The 16,715-nt window shown below is 45.6% G+C and overlaps 1 protein-coding gene across 1 annotated transcript; it reads right to left on the reverse strand.

The window, feature by feature from the left end:
* Positions 1–208: 208 nt before the first annotated feature.
* Positions 209–16,547, reverse strand: tcirg1a (T cell immune regulator 1, ATPase H+ transporting V0 subunit a3a). The gene is made up of 21 exons (XM_038981888.1): positions 16,403–16,547; positions 13,481–13,603; positions 12,753–12,831; positions 12,332–12,480; positions 11,996–12,091; positions 11,454–11,518; positions 10,405–10,531; positions 10,110–10,192; positions 9,835–9,928; positions 9,052–9,264; positions 7,106–7,259; positions 6,847–6,986; positions 6,114–6,271; positions 5,941–6,031; positions 5,387–5,505; positions 5,050–5,263; positions 4,755–4,868; positions 4,446–4,532; positions 4,082–4,202; positions 1,137–1,308; positions 209–807 (listed from the first exon to the last, which is right to left on the reverse strand). The coding sequence occupies exons 2-21, from the start codon at positions 13,595–13,597 to the stop codon at positions 726–728; spliced, it is 2,475 nt and encodes an 824-aa protein (XP_038837816.1). The 5' UTR covers positions 13,598–13,603; positions 16,403–16,547; the 3' UTR covers positions 209–725.
* Positions 16,548–16,715: the final 168 nt, after the last annotated feature.

Here is a 16,715-nt window from a genome sequence, read left to right on the forward strand (position 1 = left end):
TTTTTTGGTTACTACATGATTTCATAGTTTTGATGACTTCACTATTCTACAATGTAGAAAATAGTAAAAGTAAAGAAACCCTTGAATGAGTAGGTGTCCAAACTTTTGACTGGTACTGTAAACTATCATGTCTGTTGGCTGCAGTGTTCATACTCAACATTGTAGTGGATTTTCAGTAAAGTAGAGACAATCCACAAGCTTTTAGGGATTATAAAACAATTCTTTAATGGCATTCATTTATAAGTGGTAATAACATAGAAAGCTCCCATGCACAAAATGGTGCCCCAGTTATCCCTGGGAAATGTAGTGCACTCCTACAGTAGCCATCTTTGTTGTAGGCTCATCGTTAAAGAGAAACTGCAAGTCAAAAACCGCTTCCTGAGCAAAACAACTAAACGCTAACTATATTCACAAGTTCCTCTCCTTTTTAAGAGAGAAAAATTCAAGTCAACATTTTTTAGTATCAAACAATAGCTTATTAGGCTATGGATGCATCTGAAATGGAACCCTAAAACCTATATAGTGCACTACCTTTGACCAGGGTCCATAGGGCTCTTGTCAAAAGTAGTGCACTATATAAGGAATAGGTTACCATCCCAAACACCCTACATCTGTCAGATAACGTCCTGTGTTGAAAGCGGTATATAAAACAATGCAAGCTTATTATTGGGCTATATCTGTGTCGGTACTGCAATTCCTCTGTAACAATGACGTGTGTTGAAAGCCTATAGCGGGTTTAGGATGGAGAAGGAGAAAGGGCTGAGCTTGTATCCCGTTCCACTGTAGAACTTATTCTGGAACTCCACCCTGGGAAGAAAGAAGATGGGAATATTAGGGATGGAGAATGGTGTGGCGTGAAGGACGTCACGCTGCTTATTCAGCGACTACCACTTCCTCCTGACATGACTCGCGCTGAGGCTCGAACCAAGGACCTCTGCTTTGCTAGCACACGTGACTGCCCTCCCAAAGCATCTTACCATCCGCGACACTTCAGGCTGAGAAGTTTCACACATCCCCATGTGGGATACAAATCAACTGGTTGTGTTTGTGGGGGTGAGAGAGAGAACTTTGAGGGGCAACAGTTTGGTGTGTGAATGACAAAGTGAGGGGCAACAGGGTGTTGGTGTGTGACCCACCAGTGCAATCTGAGAGCGTGCAGGAACGCGGACAGCCCCTCCATGACGAGCAGGATGGAGACGGTGAGTGTGGCGAAGAAGGAAAAGATGACGGCTAGAACTACAGATCCCACGTAGCCCTGCCACGACAGGCTGATACGCATCACCATCACCCATAGCACCTCCGACAGCTCTGCAACACACAACTGGTATTATGCCGTGTTCAAAACTACTGGGAATTCTGACTTCAGTGCGTTCAAGACAACTGGTAACTAAGGAAAAACTAGCTCCGACTGGGAAAAATCATTTTGAACGGTCATCCAACTCAGAAACTCTGTCATCTTTCTAGAGCCCCGAACTGAAGCTCGCTGACATGATTTGACCTCGTTTTTTTTGAGTTCCCAGTTGTCTTGAATGAACCATAAGTAGGCTGTCACTTTTCCATTTAGCAAAGAGCATACAAATACATGTCTTTTATTTGATCACCAGGTCACACAAATCTATAAATAATTGGCCATTTTGAGCCTGTAATTGAACCCACAAATGCTGATGCTCCAGATACTCAACTAGTCTAAAGAAGGCCAGTTTTATTGCTTCTTTAATCAGGACAACAGTTTTCAGCTGTGCTAACATAATTGCAAAAGGGTTTTCTAATGATCAATTAGCCTTTTAAAATGATAAACTTGGATTAGCTATCACAACGTGCCATTGGAACACAGGAGTGATGGTTGCTGATAATGGGCCTCTGTACGCCTATGTAGATATTCCATAAGAAAATCTGCCGTTTCCAGCTACAATAGTTATTTACAACATTAACAATGTCCACACTGTATTTCTGATCAATTTGATGTTATTTTAACGGACAAAAAATTTGCTTTTCTTTCAAAAACAAGGACATTTCTAAGTGACCCCTAATTTTCTAACATTTATGTGTACAGTACCAGTTAAAAGTTTGGAGCCCTTGACTTTTTCCACATTTTGTTACGTTATATGCTTATTCTAAAATGGATTAAATAAATAAAAAATCCTCACGCAAAAATGTATGAAAAAATTATTTACATAAGTATTCCACCCCTTTGCTATGAGATTTGAAATTGATCTCCGGTCCATCCTGTTTCCATTGATCATCCTTAAGCTGTTTCTACAACTTCGAGTCCACCTGTGGTAAATTCAATTGATTGGACATGATTTGGAAAGACACACACCTGTCTATATAAGGTCCCACAGTTGACAGTGCATGTCAGAGCAAAAACCAAGCCATAAGGTCGAAGGAATTTTCCATAGTGAGCCTAGACAGGATAGTGTCGAGGCACAGATCTGGGGAAGGGTACCAAAACATTTCTGCAGCATTGAAGGTCTCCAAGAACAGTGGCCTCTCTCATTCTTAAATGGAAGATGTTTGGAACCACCAAGACTCTTCCTAGAGCTGGCCGCCCAGCCAAACTGAGCAATCGGGGGAGAAGGGCCTTGGTTAGGGAGGTGACCAAGAACCTAATGGTCACTCTGACAGAGCTCTAGAGTTCATCTGTGGAGATGGGAGAACCTTCCAGAAGGACAACCATCTCTGCAGCACTCCACCAATCAGGCCTTTATGGTAGAGTGGCCAGACGGAAGCCACTCATCAGTAAAAGGCACATGACAGCCCGCTTGGAGTTTGCCAAAAGGCACCTAAAGGAATCTCAGACTATGAGAAATAAGATTCTCTGGTCTGATGAAGCCAATATTGAACTCTATGGCCTGAATGCCAAGCGTCACGTCTGGAAGAAACCTGGCACCATCCCTACGGTGAAGAATGGTGGTGGCAGCATCATGCTGTGGGGATGTTTTTCAGTGGCAGGGACTGGGGGACTAGTCAGGATCAAGGCAAAGATGAACGGAGAAAAGTACAGCGAGATCCTTGATGAAAACTGTCTCCAAGACGCTCAGGACCTATGACTGCAGCAAATGTTCACCTTCCGACAGGACAACGACCCTAAGCACACAGCCAAGACAACGCAGGCGTGGCTTCGGGACATCTCTGGAGAGACCTGAAAATAGCTGTGCAGCAACCTGACAGAGATTGAGAGGCTCTGCAGAGCAGAATGGAAGAAACTCCCCAAATACAGGTGTGCCAAGCTTGACGCGCCATGCCCAAGACGACTCAAGGCTGTAATAGCTGCCAAAGGTGTTGCAACAAAGTACTGAGTAAAGGGTCTGAAAACTTATGTAAATGTGATATTTCAGTTCAAAAACATTCTAAAAACCTGTTTTTGCTTTGTCATTGTTGGGTATTGTGTGTAGATTGATGAATAAGGCTGTAAAGTAACAAAATGTGGGAAAAGTCAAGGGGTCTGAATACTTTCCGAAGGCACTGTATCAGTGAGTCAGGAGCTATCGCTATCAGTGGACAAGTAGTTATAGGTACTTATGTTATATTGGATTCAAAATGGCATCCCGATAGCCTTTTAGTTTTGGACACAACCAGAACATGTTGGCATCGTTCACATTTGGAGTCAACTTGGGAATAGAATGTGGGCTCTCTTTCGATTGCTTAAAGGTGATAGAAAAAGGGTTTCCTGATAATAAATTTTTTTAAAAAGACCTTAGTCTTCTCCTTGTCTCCTGCCCTTCATCTATTCTGATTAGGAAGTACTTGACAGGTGAAAGAAAGTCATGTGATGAAAGCTCGATTAAGGCAGCCCCCCTGCACCTCTCTGATTCAGAGGGGTTGGGTTGAATGCGGAAGACACATTTCAGTTGAATGCATTCAGTTGTACAACTGACTAGGAATCCCCCTTTCATCATTAGGCTAGCTTTCACCTGGTCAGTTCTTTCAGATCAGTGCCATGAAGGATGGATTTGAAAAACAATTGACAAGTGTGTAGATAAAGGAGACTTAAACTTAAATCTATGTGTGTGTTATGAGAGTGTGTGTGTTAGATATTTGGGTGTGTGACAATGTGACAGTGTGTTTGTGTGTGACTCACGTGCATGTGCGAGGCTGAGGGCCCACAGTCGTAGATAGGAGGCTGTGTTGGAGATGCAGCCCAGACAGTATTCTATAGTGTGGATGGCCTGGTGCATGAACACATCCGCTGTATCAAACTCCTGCAGGGGAGGAGAGAAAGGCTTAAAACCAGAATCACAAATCAACACTTAGCCCTGGTCCATATTCACTAGACACCAAACAAAAAAACAGACCGAAACCTGGAGGGACTGCCTTGTCCAATTAGAAACACCCATTTTCGTTTTCAGTTGAAAAACCTTTTGGTACGGTTTACATTAATTAACAAGACCCAGTTTCCTCAAATGAACCCTCCTACTTTCTACCCCTTCCTCTCCCCTCCTCACCTCCTCCTCTCTGGTTCCTCCTTCCTCCAGGTCTCCTTGTAATGCGTTGATGGAGCTGGTGTCCGTCACAAGGGGGCGCTCTTCTCCCTGTCGCGCGCACACACAACATGTGGCATCTATTACTTAGAATCAGAGGGCTGAGGTCTAGAACCAATGACTCAGTGGGGTAAACAGACTTCATGTCTCACTCACACACACACTTAACTGTTCGCATATGTTACAAACGCTGTCGGACTCCTTCGCGTACAAGCAAAAATGTAGTTATCCACTTCCAATCCCAGTCTCTCTCTCTCTCACTCAGAACCTTACCCCTCTTGTGTTGGCTCTTCTTCTGTGGTTGTAGTAGAGATAGAGTGGTTTCCCTAGTAACAGGACAGGCACTGACGCCAGAGCTACCACCACCAGGACCCTCTGGACTATCATCTAGAGGGAGGGAGGGAGGGAGGGGGGGACAGAAGAGAAACAGACATTCATTCAAGTTGTCCATTGCTAGAGCTTAATGCAGCTAGGTGGACAGGACAGGTACACTCACCTATCCACAATCACGTGTGTGCGTGCAAGTCTGTCTGCCGGCACACGTAACGTGTATGCGCGTGCTCCTCACCTGTCCGTGGTAGAGGGGCGGATTATCCTCATTCTCAGTGAACAGGAACATATCTATGAAGTGTATGAGGATGCTGGGGGCCCGGTCTGAGTCCTGAGGGCTGAACGCCACCCACTTAAACAACACCATGAAGACCAGGTAGCCAAACAGACACTGCATGAACAACAGCTCTGGGATCAGTACCAGGAACACACTGCTCAGCTGGTTCAAGTGACTGGAGGGTGTGAGAGAGACAAAGAGCATGACTATGATCAGATGTGTTACTACGGTCTCCTTGGAAAAGACGGTGTGGTTTTAGGGTTGTAGTGTTTGTGTCAGAGTGGAAGTGGAGACCTACATATAGTTGAAAAAGGACAGGCAGACTCCGAAAGTCATGTGGACGACCCCGATGATGACGGACATCTTCATCTTGTACGAGTTCAGGAACGTCAGGTGGTTGTTGGCCAGCCGCCAGATCTACAGGTCAAAGGTCGGAAAACGGAACACAACAGACATTGTTTTGGAATGTGTCGAATTCAAGTATTCCGTACACAAGGATGTTTCTTTACGGTTAGTCTGTTTCTCTTTTCATTTCTTGTTGAAACCAGCACAATACCTAACATATTTGTACTGTTATAGGCCTGTTAGTAATCGCCATACAATAAAAGGAAATGGAATTGCGTAATGTTAACGCCATGTTTTCATTTGACTCAGTCCTGAAAAATGTTGATGTTGCATCACTGTTTCCAGAGCCTACTCACTCCAAAGCTTCTGTATGAAAGAGCTTGGATACATGTTGCATGGGGGTTTCCAGTGCCGGCTCATTCAGTATGGAATAAAGACGTCGAATGGGAAAATAGGCAAAACCGATATAGATCAAAAGATGGATGGATGTAGTTTAGAGTTAGTTACCGGGTCGATGCCAAATGGATAGGGTCCCTGGAACACTCCGGTCACGTTCGGGTCCAGAGTAAGATACTGGTTCTCTCTCAGAGTCTCATCACTGACACAGAATGGAGAGGACAACGTTAGTGTGTGTGTGCGTCTGTGTGTGTGTGCGCATACATGTGTGTGTATCCATTTACCTCCAGTTGTAGTGCTGGAACATAGGTTGTAGGTGCCATCCCGAGGGGAAGGGGCTGAGGCCTTTACTGAAACACTCGTTGTAGACGGCTCCGGTGTAGATAGAGAATAGACCCATCAACAGGATCAGATACCGACCACCAAACATCATCTGCCAGATCTGAGAGAGAGAGAGATAGAAGAGAGAGAGAGAGTTGCTCTTCAGTTGGATGAAGTTAAGACGGGTACAGTATGTGGCTGGGCCAGTTGAAACACTTTCATTTCCAGTACTGATTTTACATGAAGACAAACTAGAGACAGGAAACTGGGATGATTGTGTGTTTGGGAAGAGGCTCCAGTCCTCTGGCGCCTGATTGGTGACACACCCTGGAGTCACCCACCCCTGCATTAGAGGGCTCTCCCCTCTTCCTGTTTACCTTGTTGCCCCCGAGTGGCGCGGTGGTCTAAGGCACCGCATCTCAGTGCTAGAGGCGTCACTACAGACACCTTGGTTCGAATCCAGGCTGTTTCACAACCCGGCCGTGATTGGGAGTCCCATAGGGCGGCGCACAATTGGCCCAGCGTCGTCCGGGTTTGGCCGGTGTAGGCCGTCATTGTAAATAAGAATTTGTTCTTAACTGACTTGCCGAGTTAAATAAAGGTTACATTTTTTATTTTTTTTAAATAAAATAGTCCTGAGTTTGGGGTCTTTCTCCTGTAGTACCATCCACAAGGAGAGTGGTAAGCTGTGTGTACCTCGTTGTCGTTGGTCCTGAGATTGAGGTCTCTCTCCTGCAGCACCATCCAAAGGGCGGCCATGGTCATGAGGAGGCCGTGGCCCACGTCCCCAAACATCACCGCAAACAGGAAGGGGAAGGTGATAATGGTGTACACCGCTACGGACGGAGCCACAGGAGGGACAAACACACAAAACATACACAGAGAGCGAGAGTTAGGGTTGACAGAGTTGGTGGATGACTGTTGAGTTTTCTGGTGTGTGTGTGTGTGTGTATACCTGGGTTGACCTCTCTGTATCTGGCAACACCGTATGCATCTACGATGCTCTGGAAGCCGGCTGTGAAGGAGTTGGTATGGAAGAGGGTGGGAGGAGGAGTGCTGGGGTCCGGGAGGCGGTTATAGAATGAGTCCACACCACTACCGTTCTTCCTCTGTGGGAGAGGGAGAGAAAGATAGTCCTGTTATTGCCTAAAGTAATCCTAACACCAAAATCTGATTCCACATTCTTATGATGTGTCTACCTAGCCAAAAGCCTATTTTATTTCACCTTGATCATCCCTGTCTATTCCTCCCTCTATCTCAGAGCAACTTAGATGGGGGTGGGGGCCACACAAATCTTAACTGGTCATGAGGGGCTGCAGTAAACTTGCGGGTCTGCGTACCCACATCCATACACACACATGCAGTCAACTGATTTGTGCAATCAATCAATTTGTGCAGTTAAACTACACTGAACAAAAATATAAATGCAACATGCCAGAATTTCTAAGATTAAAAAAAATATATTATTTATTTATTGGTATTTTACCCCCTTTTTTCCTCCCCAATTTCGATCTTGTCTCATTGCTGCAATTCCCCAACATGCTCGGGTGCCGGAGGTCGAGTCATGCGTCCTCCGAAACATGACCAGCCAAACCGCGCTTCTTAACGCCCGCCCGCTTAACCCAGAAGCCAGCCGCAACAATGTGTTGGAGGAAACACTGTTCACCTGACGACCGAGGTCAGCCTGCAGGCGCCCGGCCCGTCACAGGGAGTCACTAGAGCACAATTAGCCAAGTAAACCCCCCCCACCCAAACCCTTCTCTAACCCGGACGACGCTGGGCCAATTGTGCGCCGCCCTATGGGACTGCCGATCACGGCCGGTTGCGATACAGCCCGGGTGTGACGTGTAGTGACGCCTCTAGCACTGAGATGCAGTGCCTTAGACCGCTGTGCCATTCGGGAGCCCAATTTCTAAGATTTTACTGAGTTACAGGTCATAGAAGGAAATCAGTCAATTAAAATAATTAAATTAGACCCTAATCTATGGATTAGCTATTGATTGTGACATGTGGAATGTTGTCCCACTCTTCTTCAATGGCTGTGCGAAGTTGCTGGATATTGGCGGGAACTGGAACACGCTGTCGTACGTGTCGATCCAGCGCATCCCAAACATGCTCAATGGGTGACATGTCTGGTGAGTATGCAGGCCATGGACAAACTGGACATTTTCAGCTTCCAGGAATTGTATATAGATCCTTGCGACATGGGGCCGTGCATTATCATGCTGAAACATGAGCTGATGGCAGCGGTACAGTTGAAACGGGATTCATTCGTGAAGAACACACTACTCCAGTGTGCCAGTGGCCATCGAAGGTGAGCAATTGTATAACTCATTGCATGCAATTCTACCCATCCTGCTATGGGGCAGAGGACAAAACTGTAGTTTTACAGCTAATTTTCTGCAATTCAATCCATTTTGCCATGGGGTGGAGATACATTTTTGCAGTTTCAAAGCAATTTTCCTTCAAGTCGGCACATTTTTACATGACTTAATATGATATCAATGAGGGCCCCCTGGAAGTCAAGGCCTCTGGGCATGTGCCCGGTCAGTATTCATCCATGATTAATTACTACACATTTTGATAGCTGGCTAGACTAACTTACCAATCTAAAAATGATGAGCTGACATGGATAATTGAGTGACTGTCAGTGACTGACATAACGAGAGAAAAACTGCTGATGCACGAACAAATTACGATACTGCACCTTGTATATTATACTATTCTAACTCGCAACAGTAAGTTGAGACCTCGACTGAGTTCTTAAAAAATAAAAAAAATAATGTTTTTGGAAATTGATCCGAGGGCCTACAAAAGCTAAAAAGAGAGAAAGAGAGAGATAGAGAAGCCGCCATTTGCCCATCCCTCCTCTATCTCCTCCCCTCCCTCCTCCTCTCTCACCGTTCCCTCTATCAGGGCGCTCTGCAGCAGTAGCAGTTTCCTGACGGGACACCAGGCCTCAGCGATCAGACACTTGTCAGTGACGGAGGGGCTGCAGAGGTTGAGCACGGCCTGGACGGCCTTACACTTCTGGACCCGCACCTTCCACTGGGGCAGCACGGCCACCGAGCGACACAACAACTGCTGCAGGTAATGTTCCGTCTGGGAGAGGACCTGAGGGAAACCGTGGAGGGAAGGAAGGGGTTTAATAAACACAGAATAGATAAGAATCCATACAAATAGAATGAGAAGCATTCTAATGATATGGATAGAACACCTTCCACTGGGGTAGAACCTCCTGCCTGGGAGACGTGAAATAAATCATGGAGAGGAAGAATGGGTTAACAAACCAGGGTGGTGCCATAGGAGTATTTTTTTTATTTAACCTTTATTTAACTAGGCAAGTCAGTTAAGAACAAATTCTTATTTACAGTGACGGCCTACCCCGGCCAAACCCTAACCCGGACGACGCTGGGTCAATTGTGCGCCGCCCTATGGGACTCCCAATCACGGCTGGTTGTGATACATCCTGGAATCGAACCAGGTTCTGTAGTGACGCCTCTAGCACTGAGATGCTGCGCCACTCGGGAGCCCAAGATAGAGCAGGCGTGGCCTGATATCCACCCAACATCGAAGACGACTGACGAAGACACCGAAAACTGAGAGATGATTGTTCCAGCTCAAAATGATCTTCTAGTCTCTGTCCATCTCTCTCCATCTCTCAATCGCTCTCTCTTTTCTTACCGTTTTGATGTCTACTATCCTTCCCTGCAGCCCGTGCAGAATCTTCTCTCTCTCCGTCGTGCCCTCTGGGTAGTCAAAGGTGTGGGTGTGGAAACTGAGAGAAGGACAGAAGAAAAAAGAGACGGAGGAAAGAAAGAAAGAGAGACAGGAAGAGAGAGAGATAGAGAAGGGGTAAGAAAAAAAGGAGACCAAGAATCATTAGATTAGACAATAAATTAGACAAATTCAACATGTAACTGAAAATTGTTATAAACTTTGGATCTGCTCTCACTAACCAATCACAGATCTTCTTGACTTTCTGTCCAATCTGCTCGCCCCAGAAAGAGATGAGGAAGACTGTCCACTGGACCATCTCACCCTGTGATTGGTCGTAAAAAATGAAGTAAGGAAGTGGGATTTAGAAGGGGGAAAAAATAATTTTGCTTATTTGTGTGGAAAGGGAAATACGTCATTTCTTCATAATGGAACACTCATTAGGATATGATCCTCCAACATTCTTTCCTTTGCTCGTCCATCTTTATTCCTTATTTCCTGTATTCATCCCTCTATTGTCCCCCTGTCATTTCTTACTGTTTCAGGAAGCTCCAGCCTCTCCTCCATCTCCCTGAAGTCGACGATGATGTAACCGCGGCACGCTCGCCATAGCAGCCGCTCAAACGACGGAACCTTCCACGGGTGGACCACGCCAGCCACAAAACTGGGAAGGAGACGGAAGAAGACAAGTGAGAGAAAAATATCTGGTAACTCTTTATTTGGAGAGTCCGCCTGTCTACTGACTATCAGTAACATTTCGACCAACTATCTACTAACCCTAACCTTAGCTCTAACCCTAACCTTGACCCTTATCCTAACCCTAAACTTAACCCTTACTCTAACCCTAACTTTAACCCTTAACCTTATTCTTAACCTAACCCTAACCTTAGAAAGCAGTTGCTTATCAACAGATAGTTTATTGATCGTGTGACCATCTGTTGAGCATCAATCCGGACTATACAAATGAAGTTTGTATAGTGGTTGCGTATTTGACGCAACCAGTGTCAAGAGGAGAAAAGATGAAAGATGTTTGGTAAAACGTATTTTGACCGGGGCCCATAGGGAATAGAATGCCACTTGGGACGCAACCACTTTTGCTTATCACATATTCTCTTTTATATATTGCAATGCGAACTATATTTAGGCTGCTTGTCAAGCCAGTAGGGAAAGTCCATTGGATAGTGTTCTTCCCAAATGGCAACCTATGGCCCCCCAATTGCCTTTATAGTGCATTACTTTTGACCAGAGCCAGACCACTGTATAGGAAATAGGGTGCTGTTTGAGATGCAGCCATTGACAATGAAGCCATTGATATCAGAGGATGCTGGTGGGAGGAGCTATAGGAGGACAGGCTCCTTTGTAACGGCTGGAATGGAATGGAAGGAACGAAGTCAAACGTGGTTTCCATATGTTTGATGTATTTCCATCTATTCCGTCCCAGTCTTTACAACGAGCCTGTCCTCCTATAGCTCCTCCCACCAGCCTCCACTGATTGATATATATATATATATATATATATATATATATATATATATATATATATATATATATATATATATATATATATATATTTGTCCGTCTGTTACCTCAGCCTGATGTCTTGTCTGTTGTCCAGTAAGGCAACAGTCTCCAGAGTAGAGGGAGGATGAGCCTGATAAGAGAGGGAGATAGGAGATGAGTAGAAGGCGCTCAACCAATGAGAGACTAAGTACAAGGCGCTCAACCAATGAGAGGCTAAGTACAACCAAAAATCATGAGAACATTTGGAAGGAATAGGTGCAACTCTCGCTTAAAATTCTAATCTTGATCCTTTATTTATCTAATTCGAGGTAAAATCATGATGTTTCGGCCGTCAATGTCCTTTATCAGAATGAAAGCTTCAGATAAAGAAATCAACGCTTTTCCATACACATCTGCTGTGTTCATGAGTTCCTCGGAAACTTGGCCCATCCCGTTTGAAAATAACTTCCGAGGTTTACTTGAATCGTTTCTTGACATTGGAAACTCATAATTCCAAGAGCGTGTGAGTGCAACAATGGCCGACCACAGAGCAGCAGAGAGAATACTGGGATCTGTAGTTCATACCTGTGAGGTGATTAGAGACCATGCTGGGAGCTGTCGTTCCTACCTGTGAGACGGTGAGAGTGTGTGTCTGGATCAGAACCCCTCTGTATTGGCTGAGCTGGATCAGCTGGTTCATCAGGCAGTCTCTGTTCCTGGACACCTGGACCAATCAGACAGCAGAACAGTATGATTAGCCCAAACAATGAAAGGAATTAAAAATAACCTGGTGTACAGCTGTATATGGTCCCGTAGAATCAATTGCAACGTTTCGACTAGAATGTCTAAGGAGGGATATATTTTCAAAGTAGGAAAACAGTTCCTCTCCCCTTCTCAGTATCTCTCCCCCTCACTCCTCTCCCATTTTCTCCCCCCTCCTAGCTTCTCTTTCTCCCCTTCTCACCTCTCGTAGCTCCCTGGCCAGCCTCTCGCTCTCCTCCTCGATGGCCATGAGTTCTCTGGGCTGGGGGGCGGAGGGCAAGGGGCTGGGGGTGGGGAGAGGACCCACCTGCGGGGGGAACAGGGACCGAACGATCTCCTGCTCCAGGTACGCTGGGGAGAGAGGGATGAAGAGAAAGAAAGGTGGGGTGGAGCGATGAATGAGTGAATGAATGGATGATGAACAGAAGGGTGGATGGAGGGATGGCGAAGGGAAAGAAGATGTGCAGAAAAGGAGAGTGGAAGAGGGACGAGGGAGCAAGTGGATATCAGATGCAGATTATCAAAGAGGAAGTGAGGATATGTAGAGGAGGAGGCTTGATGAATATCCCATATGAGGATGCTCTCTGATCGTATGGTGTGAAGGCCAGAGGTCAGAGACTCACTGAAGGTCTTCTCCATCTCCTCACAGCGCCGCACCTCGTTCACAAACTTCCTCTGGAACGAGTTGACATTGGGGTTCAACTGGAGTGGAGGGGAAGAGAAGAAGAAGGAGAAGGAAGAAGAGGAGGTGGAGTTAGAATACTAGAACGGACGTGAACCTTCTTATGACGGATTAAAAGGTCAGCCATTTTGGTAAGGGAGTTGGTCAACCAGTGCTGTAATAAGATAACTGTGTAAAACAATGAATGTGAATATTATCTGCACTGTATGTTCATTAGCCTGCCAGCCATACAGTCTTAGAGGAATAATTACATCATTTTTTCAAATTAACTGACAATATTCCAACACTCCATTCAAACAATGCAGTCAATACACAGCCATACACTGGCTGAAATCAGTTGATGATAGGACTTAGACAATTTATGTTATACTACATACCTTACTTTTACTTTACTGCTTAAGTAGAAGCAGGAAATGCATAATCTATGCATTTACTGCCATTCATTCCAATTAGACTGGTTTAGATTTCTCACTGACCCCAATGGCTGCCATTTTCACCCCAGTCTGGAACTGAGGATTTATGTCATAGCCCCTCTGGTAATTTAATAGGATATCTATGGTATTGATGTTAATTATACATTTAAAAGCCAAGTAAGCTTATTGTCTAATTAGTCTATTATCAGCGTTACAATAGATGTTCAATACTAAAATGTCAAAGTTAAGAACTCACGTCTCTGAATTCGACCAGTCCCAGCTCTCCAAGCTCGCTGACGCAGTTGTAGGCTGACCCCGATTGGAGAAAGAGCTGCACGAGACACACCTCCTCGCTCCGGAAGAACGCGCCCATGGCGACCTGTAGAAATGAGTGTCAAATAAACAATCAACTTTAAAAGATATTATAAATGACCTGTTCAAAACTTCCGATGGATTCAGTATTGGAAAAAGACAATAGCCTGAGTGTCAATGTTTGGCTTGACACTGACAGCAATGGAGTTCGCAAGAGCACAAACAGATCTGGGACCAGGCTAAAAAGAAAAGGTGTTTCTTCTCAATTTTACCTGTCAGGTTGGTTAAATAACGGTAACAAAAATGTAAATAAGTAAAAGCTAATATAGACCGTCCGGAGAGGATTGTAAGCATCAAGAGAAAGATGGAAAGATGGAGAGTAAGGCGGGATAGGACCAGTCAGGAGGAGATGTAGAGAACTACTGAACACGGAAAAGTTCATTTCTCGATATGTGACTCTGGGACAGATGGCCGGACAATAATTGAGTTAAAATGAGGGGAAGAGAACAGGATACCACCCCATGTGATTGAGAGATGGTAATGAGAGAGAGACTGATAAAATACTACAGTCACTCAAACCTATAATCAAAGTCAGCTGAGGCGTAGCGGGGGCCCTCAAACACACACACACACACACACACACACACACACACACACACACACACACACACACACACACACACACACACACACACACACACACACACACACGTGAGTACTGCAAATAAGAAAAGGAAATCAGAGAGCTGTAGTACACTAGTATATATGGAATTTAGTATATATGGAAGTACTATCACTACTAATATAAATAGTAGCTAGTTACCATCTAATTATATTGTTATAATTAAGTATTCAGACCTACGTAGAGGAAGACATAGCAAGGATACATGTACAGGCTGTATTAAATAGTGATGGACGCTCACGAGGACTGTGTGCTCTCGTTCGCCGTGGCCGACGTGAGTAAGTCGTTTCAGCGCGTAAACCCTCGCAAGGCTGCCGGCCCAGACGGCATCCCAAGCTTCAGAGCATGTGCAGACCAGCTGGCTGGAGTGTTTACGGACATATTCAATCTCTCCATATCCCACTCTGTTGTCCCGACTTGCTTCAAGATGTCCACTATTGTTCCTGTACCCAAGAAAGCGAATGGCAACTGAACTAAATGACTATGGCCCCGTAGTACTCACTTCTGTCATCATGAAGTGCTTTGAGAGGCTAGTCAAGGATCATATCACCTCCACCTTACCCGACACCCCCCTAGACCCACTGCAATTCGCATATCAGATCCACGAACGATGCAATCGCCATTGCTCTGCACACTGCCCTATCCCACCTGGGCACGAGAAATACCTATGTAAGAATGCTGTTCATCGACTAAAGCTCAGCCTTCAACACCATAGTACCCTCCAAGCTCATCACTAAGCTCAGGGCCCTGGGTCTAAACCCCTCCCTGCGCAACTGGGTCCAGGACTTCCTGACGGTAGGAAACTACACCACCGTCACGCTGATCCTCAACAGCTCCCTGTTCACCCATGACTGCGTGGCCACTCCAACTCAATCACCAAGTTCGCTGACGACACAACAGTGGTAGGCCTGATTACCAACAACGACAAGACAGCCTACAGGGAGGAGGTGAGGGCCCTGGCGGAGTGGTGCCAGGAAAATTACCTCTCCCTCAACGTCAACAAAACAAAGGAGCTGATCGTGGACTACAGGAGACGGCAGAAAGAGCACGCCCCCATCCACATTGACTGGCCGCAGTGGAGAGCGTCAAAAGTTTCAAGTTCCTCGGTGTGCACATCACTGACAACCTGAAATGGCATAGGCCCTCAGATCCTGAAAAAGTTAACTATCCTGACTGCCTAGTCACTTTTACCCCTACCTACATGTAGATATTACCTTAACTACCTCGTTCCCCTGCACATTGACTCGTACCGGTACTCCTTGTATATAGCCAGGTTTATTGTTATTTGTGTTACCATTTTTTTGTGCAGATTTTCTTACTTTTTAACTCAGCATTGTTGAGAACGGGTTCATAAGTAAGCATTTCACAGTAAAGTCTAAACCTGTTGTTTTCAGCTTATGTGACAAATACAATTTGATTTGACTTGAAATGGTCTATTCACACAGACAGCTTGGTGAAGGCGGCACACAGTGCCTCTTCGACCTCAGGAGGCTGAAAACATTAGGCTTGGCCCCTAAGACCCTCACAAACTTCTACAGATGCACCATTGAGAGCATCCTGTCGAGCTGTATCACCGCCTGGTACGGCAATTGCACCGCTCACAACCGCAGGGCTCTCCAGAGGGTGGGGCATCCAGCCCAACGCATCACCGGGGGCGCACTGCCTGCCCTCATTCCAGGACAACTACAGCACCCTGTGTCACATGAAGGCCAATTAGATAATCAAGGACCTCAGCCACCCGAGCCACGGCCTGTTCACCCCGCTACCATCTAGAAGGCAGAGACAGTACATCAACGCTGGAACTAGAGCTATGGAATCCTAGGGGCAGTGATGAGCTAGTTTTATTTTCATCGGATTCAGCATAGCTAGCTAGGATACGATGCTAGGAGGTAATACAGTAATACAATGACTCACCACAAGGCAATTTCGCTAACTACTCTCTTTTGAGTCATGCAACACTGTCCCGAATCGTCGCAGTAGGAGACGCTAAACTGGCTAGCGGTCATCAGCAACATCAAAACAGCTAGCAGTAACCTAGCTGGTAAAGACAAGCTAGCTGACGTTGGCTAACATAGCTGTACACATGCCAGTCAAATAGAGATGGTTGACCATTTCATCGAAACGTCTTCACATCGTAGGGCGATAGCTAGCTACGTGAACCGAAAATGAACTTCTGTAACTTACCGTTATCTAGCTAGCTCGCCGGTTAGCTGTCTATTAACTGGGGCATGCTATCCCAGCATTTATCCCTCTAGCAAGTGGGATGGTGCAACGTGCACTATGCAGAGATGTAAACAAAGGGACTACAGTACAGATGACCGTTACGTTAGATGGCTGAAACTATTTGACCGTTTTTTTCCCCTTCTGTGTCACACTGTTACTCTCAAACTCACGTGACGTCTCCAACCCGGTAAAAATTCTGGGACAGTGCTGTTCTCACACACCGGGTAATTGCGTTGTATAACAAGAGGGCATGTGTAATAAGCATGTAATAGAC

This window comes from Salvelinus namaycush, chromosome 42, assembly GCF_016432855.1.
Source record: "Salvelinus namaycush isolate Seneca chromosome 42, SaNama_1.0, whole genome shotgun sequence".
Lineage (NCBI taxonomy): Eukaryota > Metazoa > Chordata > Actinopteri > Salmoniformes > Salmonidae > Salvelinus > Salvelinus namaycush.

Coding starts and splice junctions, on each gene's coding strand:
- tcirg1a (XM_038981888.1), bottom strand. CDS start 13,597: ATGGGCGCGTTCTTCCGGAGCGAGGAGGTGTGTCTCGTGCAGCTCTTT. Junction 9,929..10,109: donor GTCAAGAAGATCTGTGATTG/GTTAGTGAGAGC, acceptor TCCTTCTCTCAG/TTTCCACACCCACACCTTTG. Junction 5,506..5,940: donor ATCCATTTGGCATCGACCCG/GTAACTAACTCT, acceptor TTTGACCTGTAG/ATCTGGCGGCTGGCCAACAA.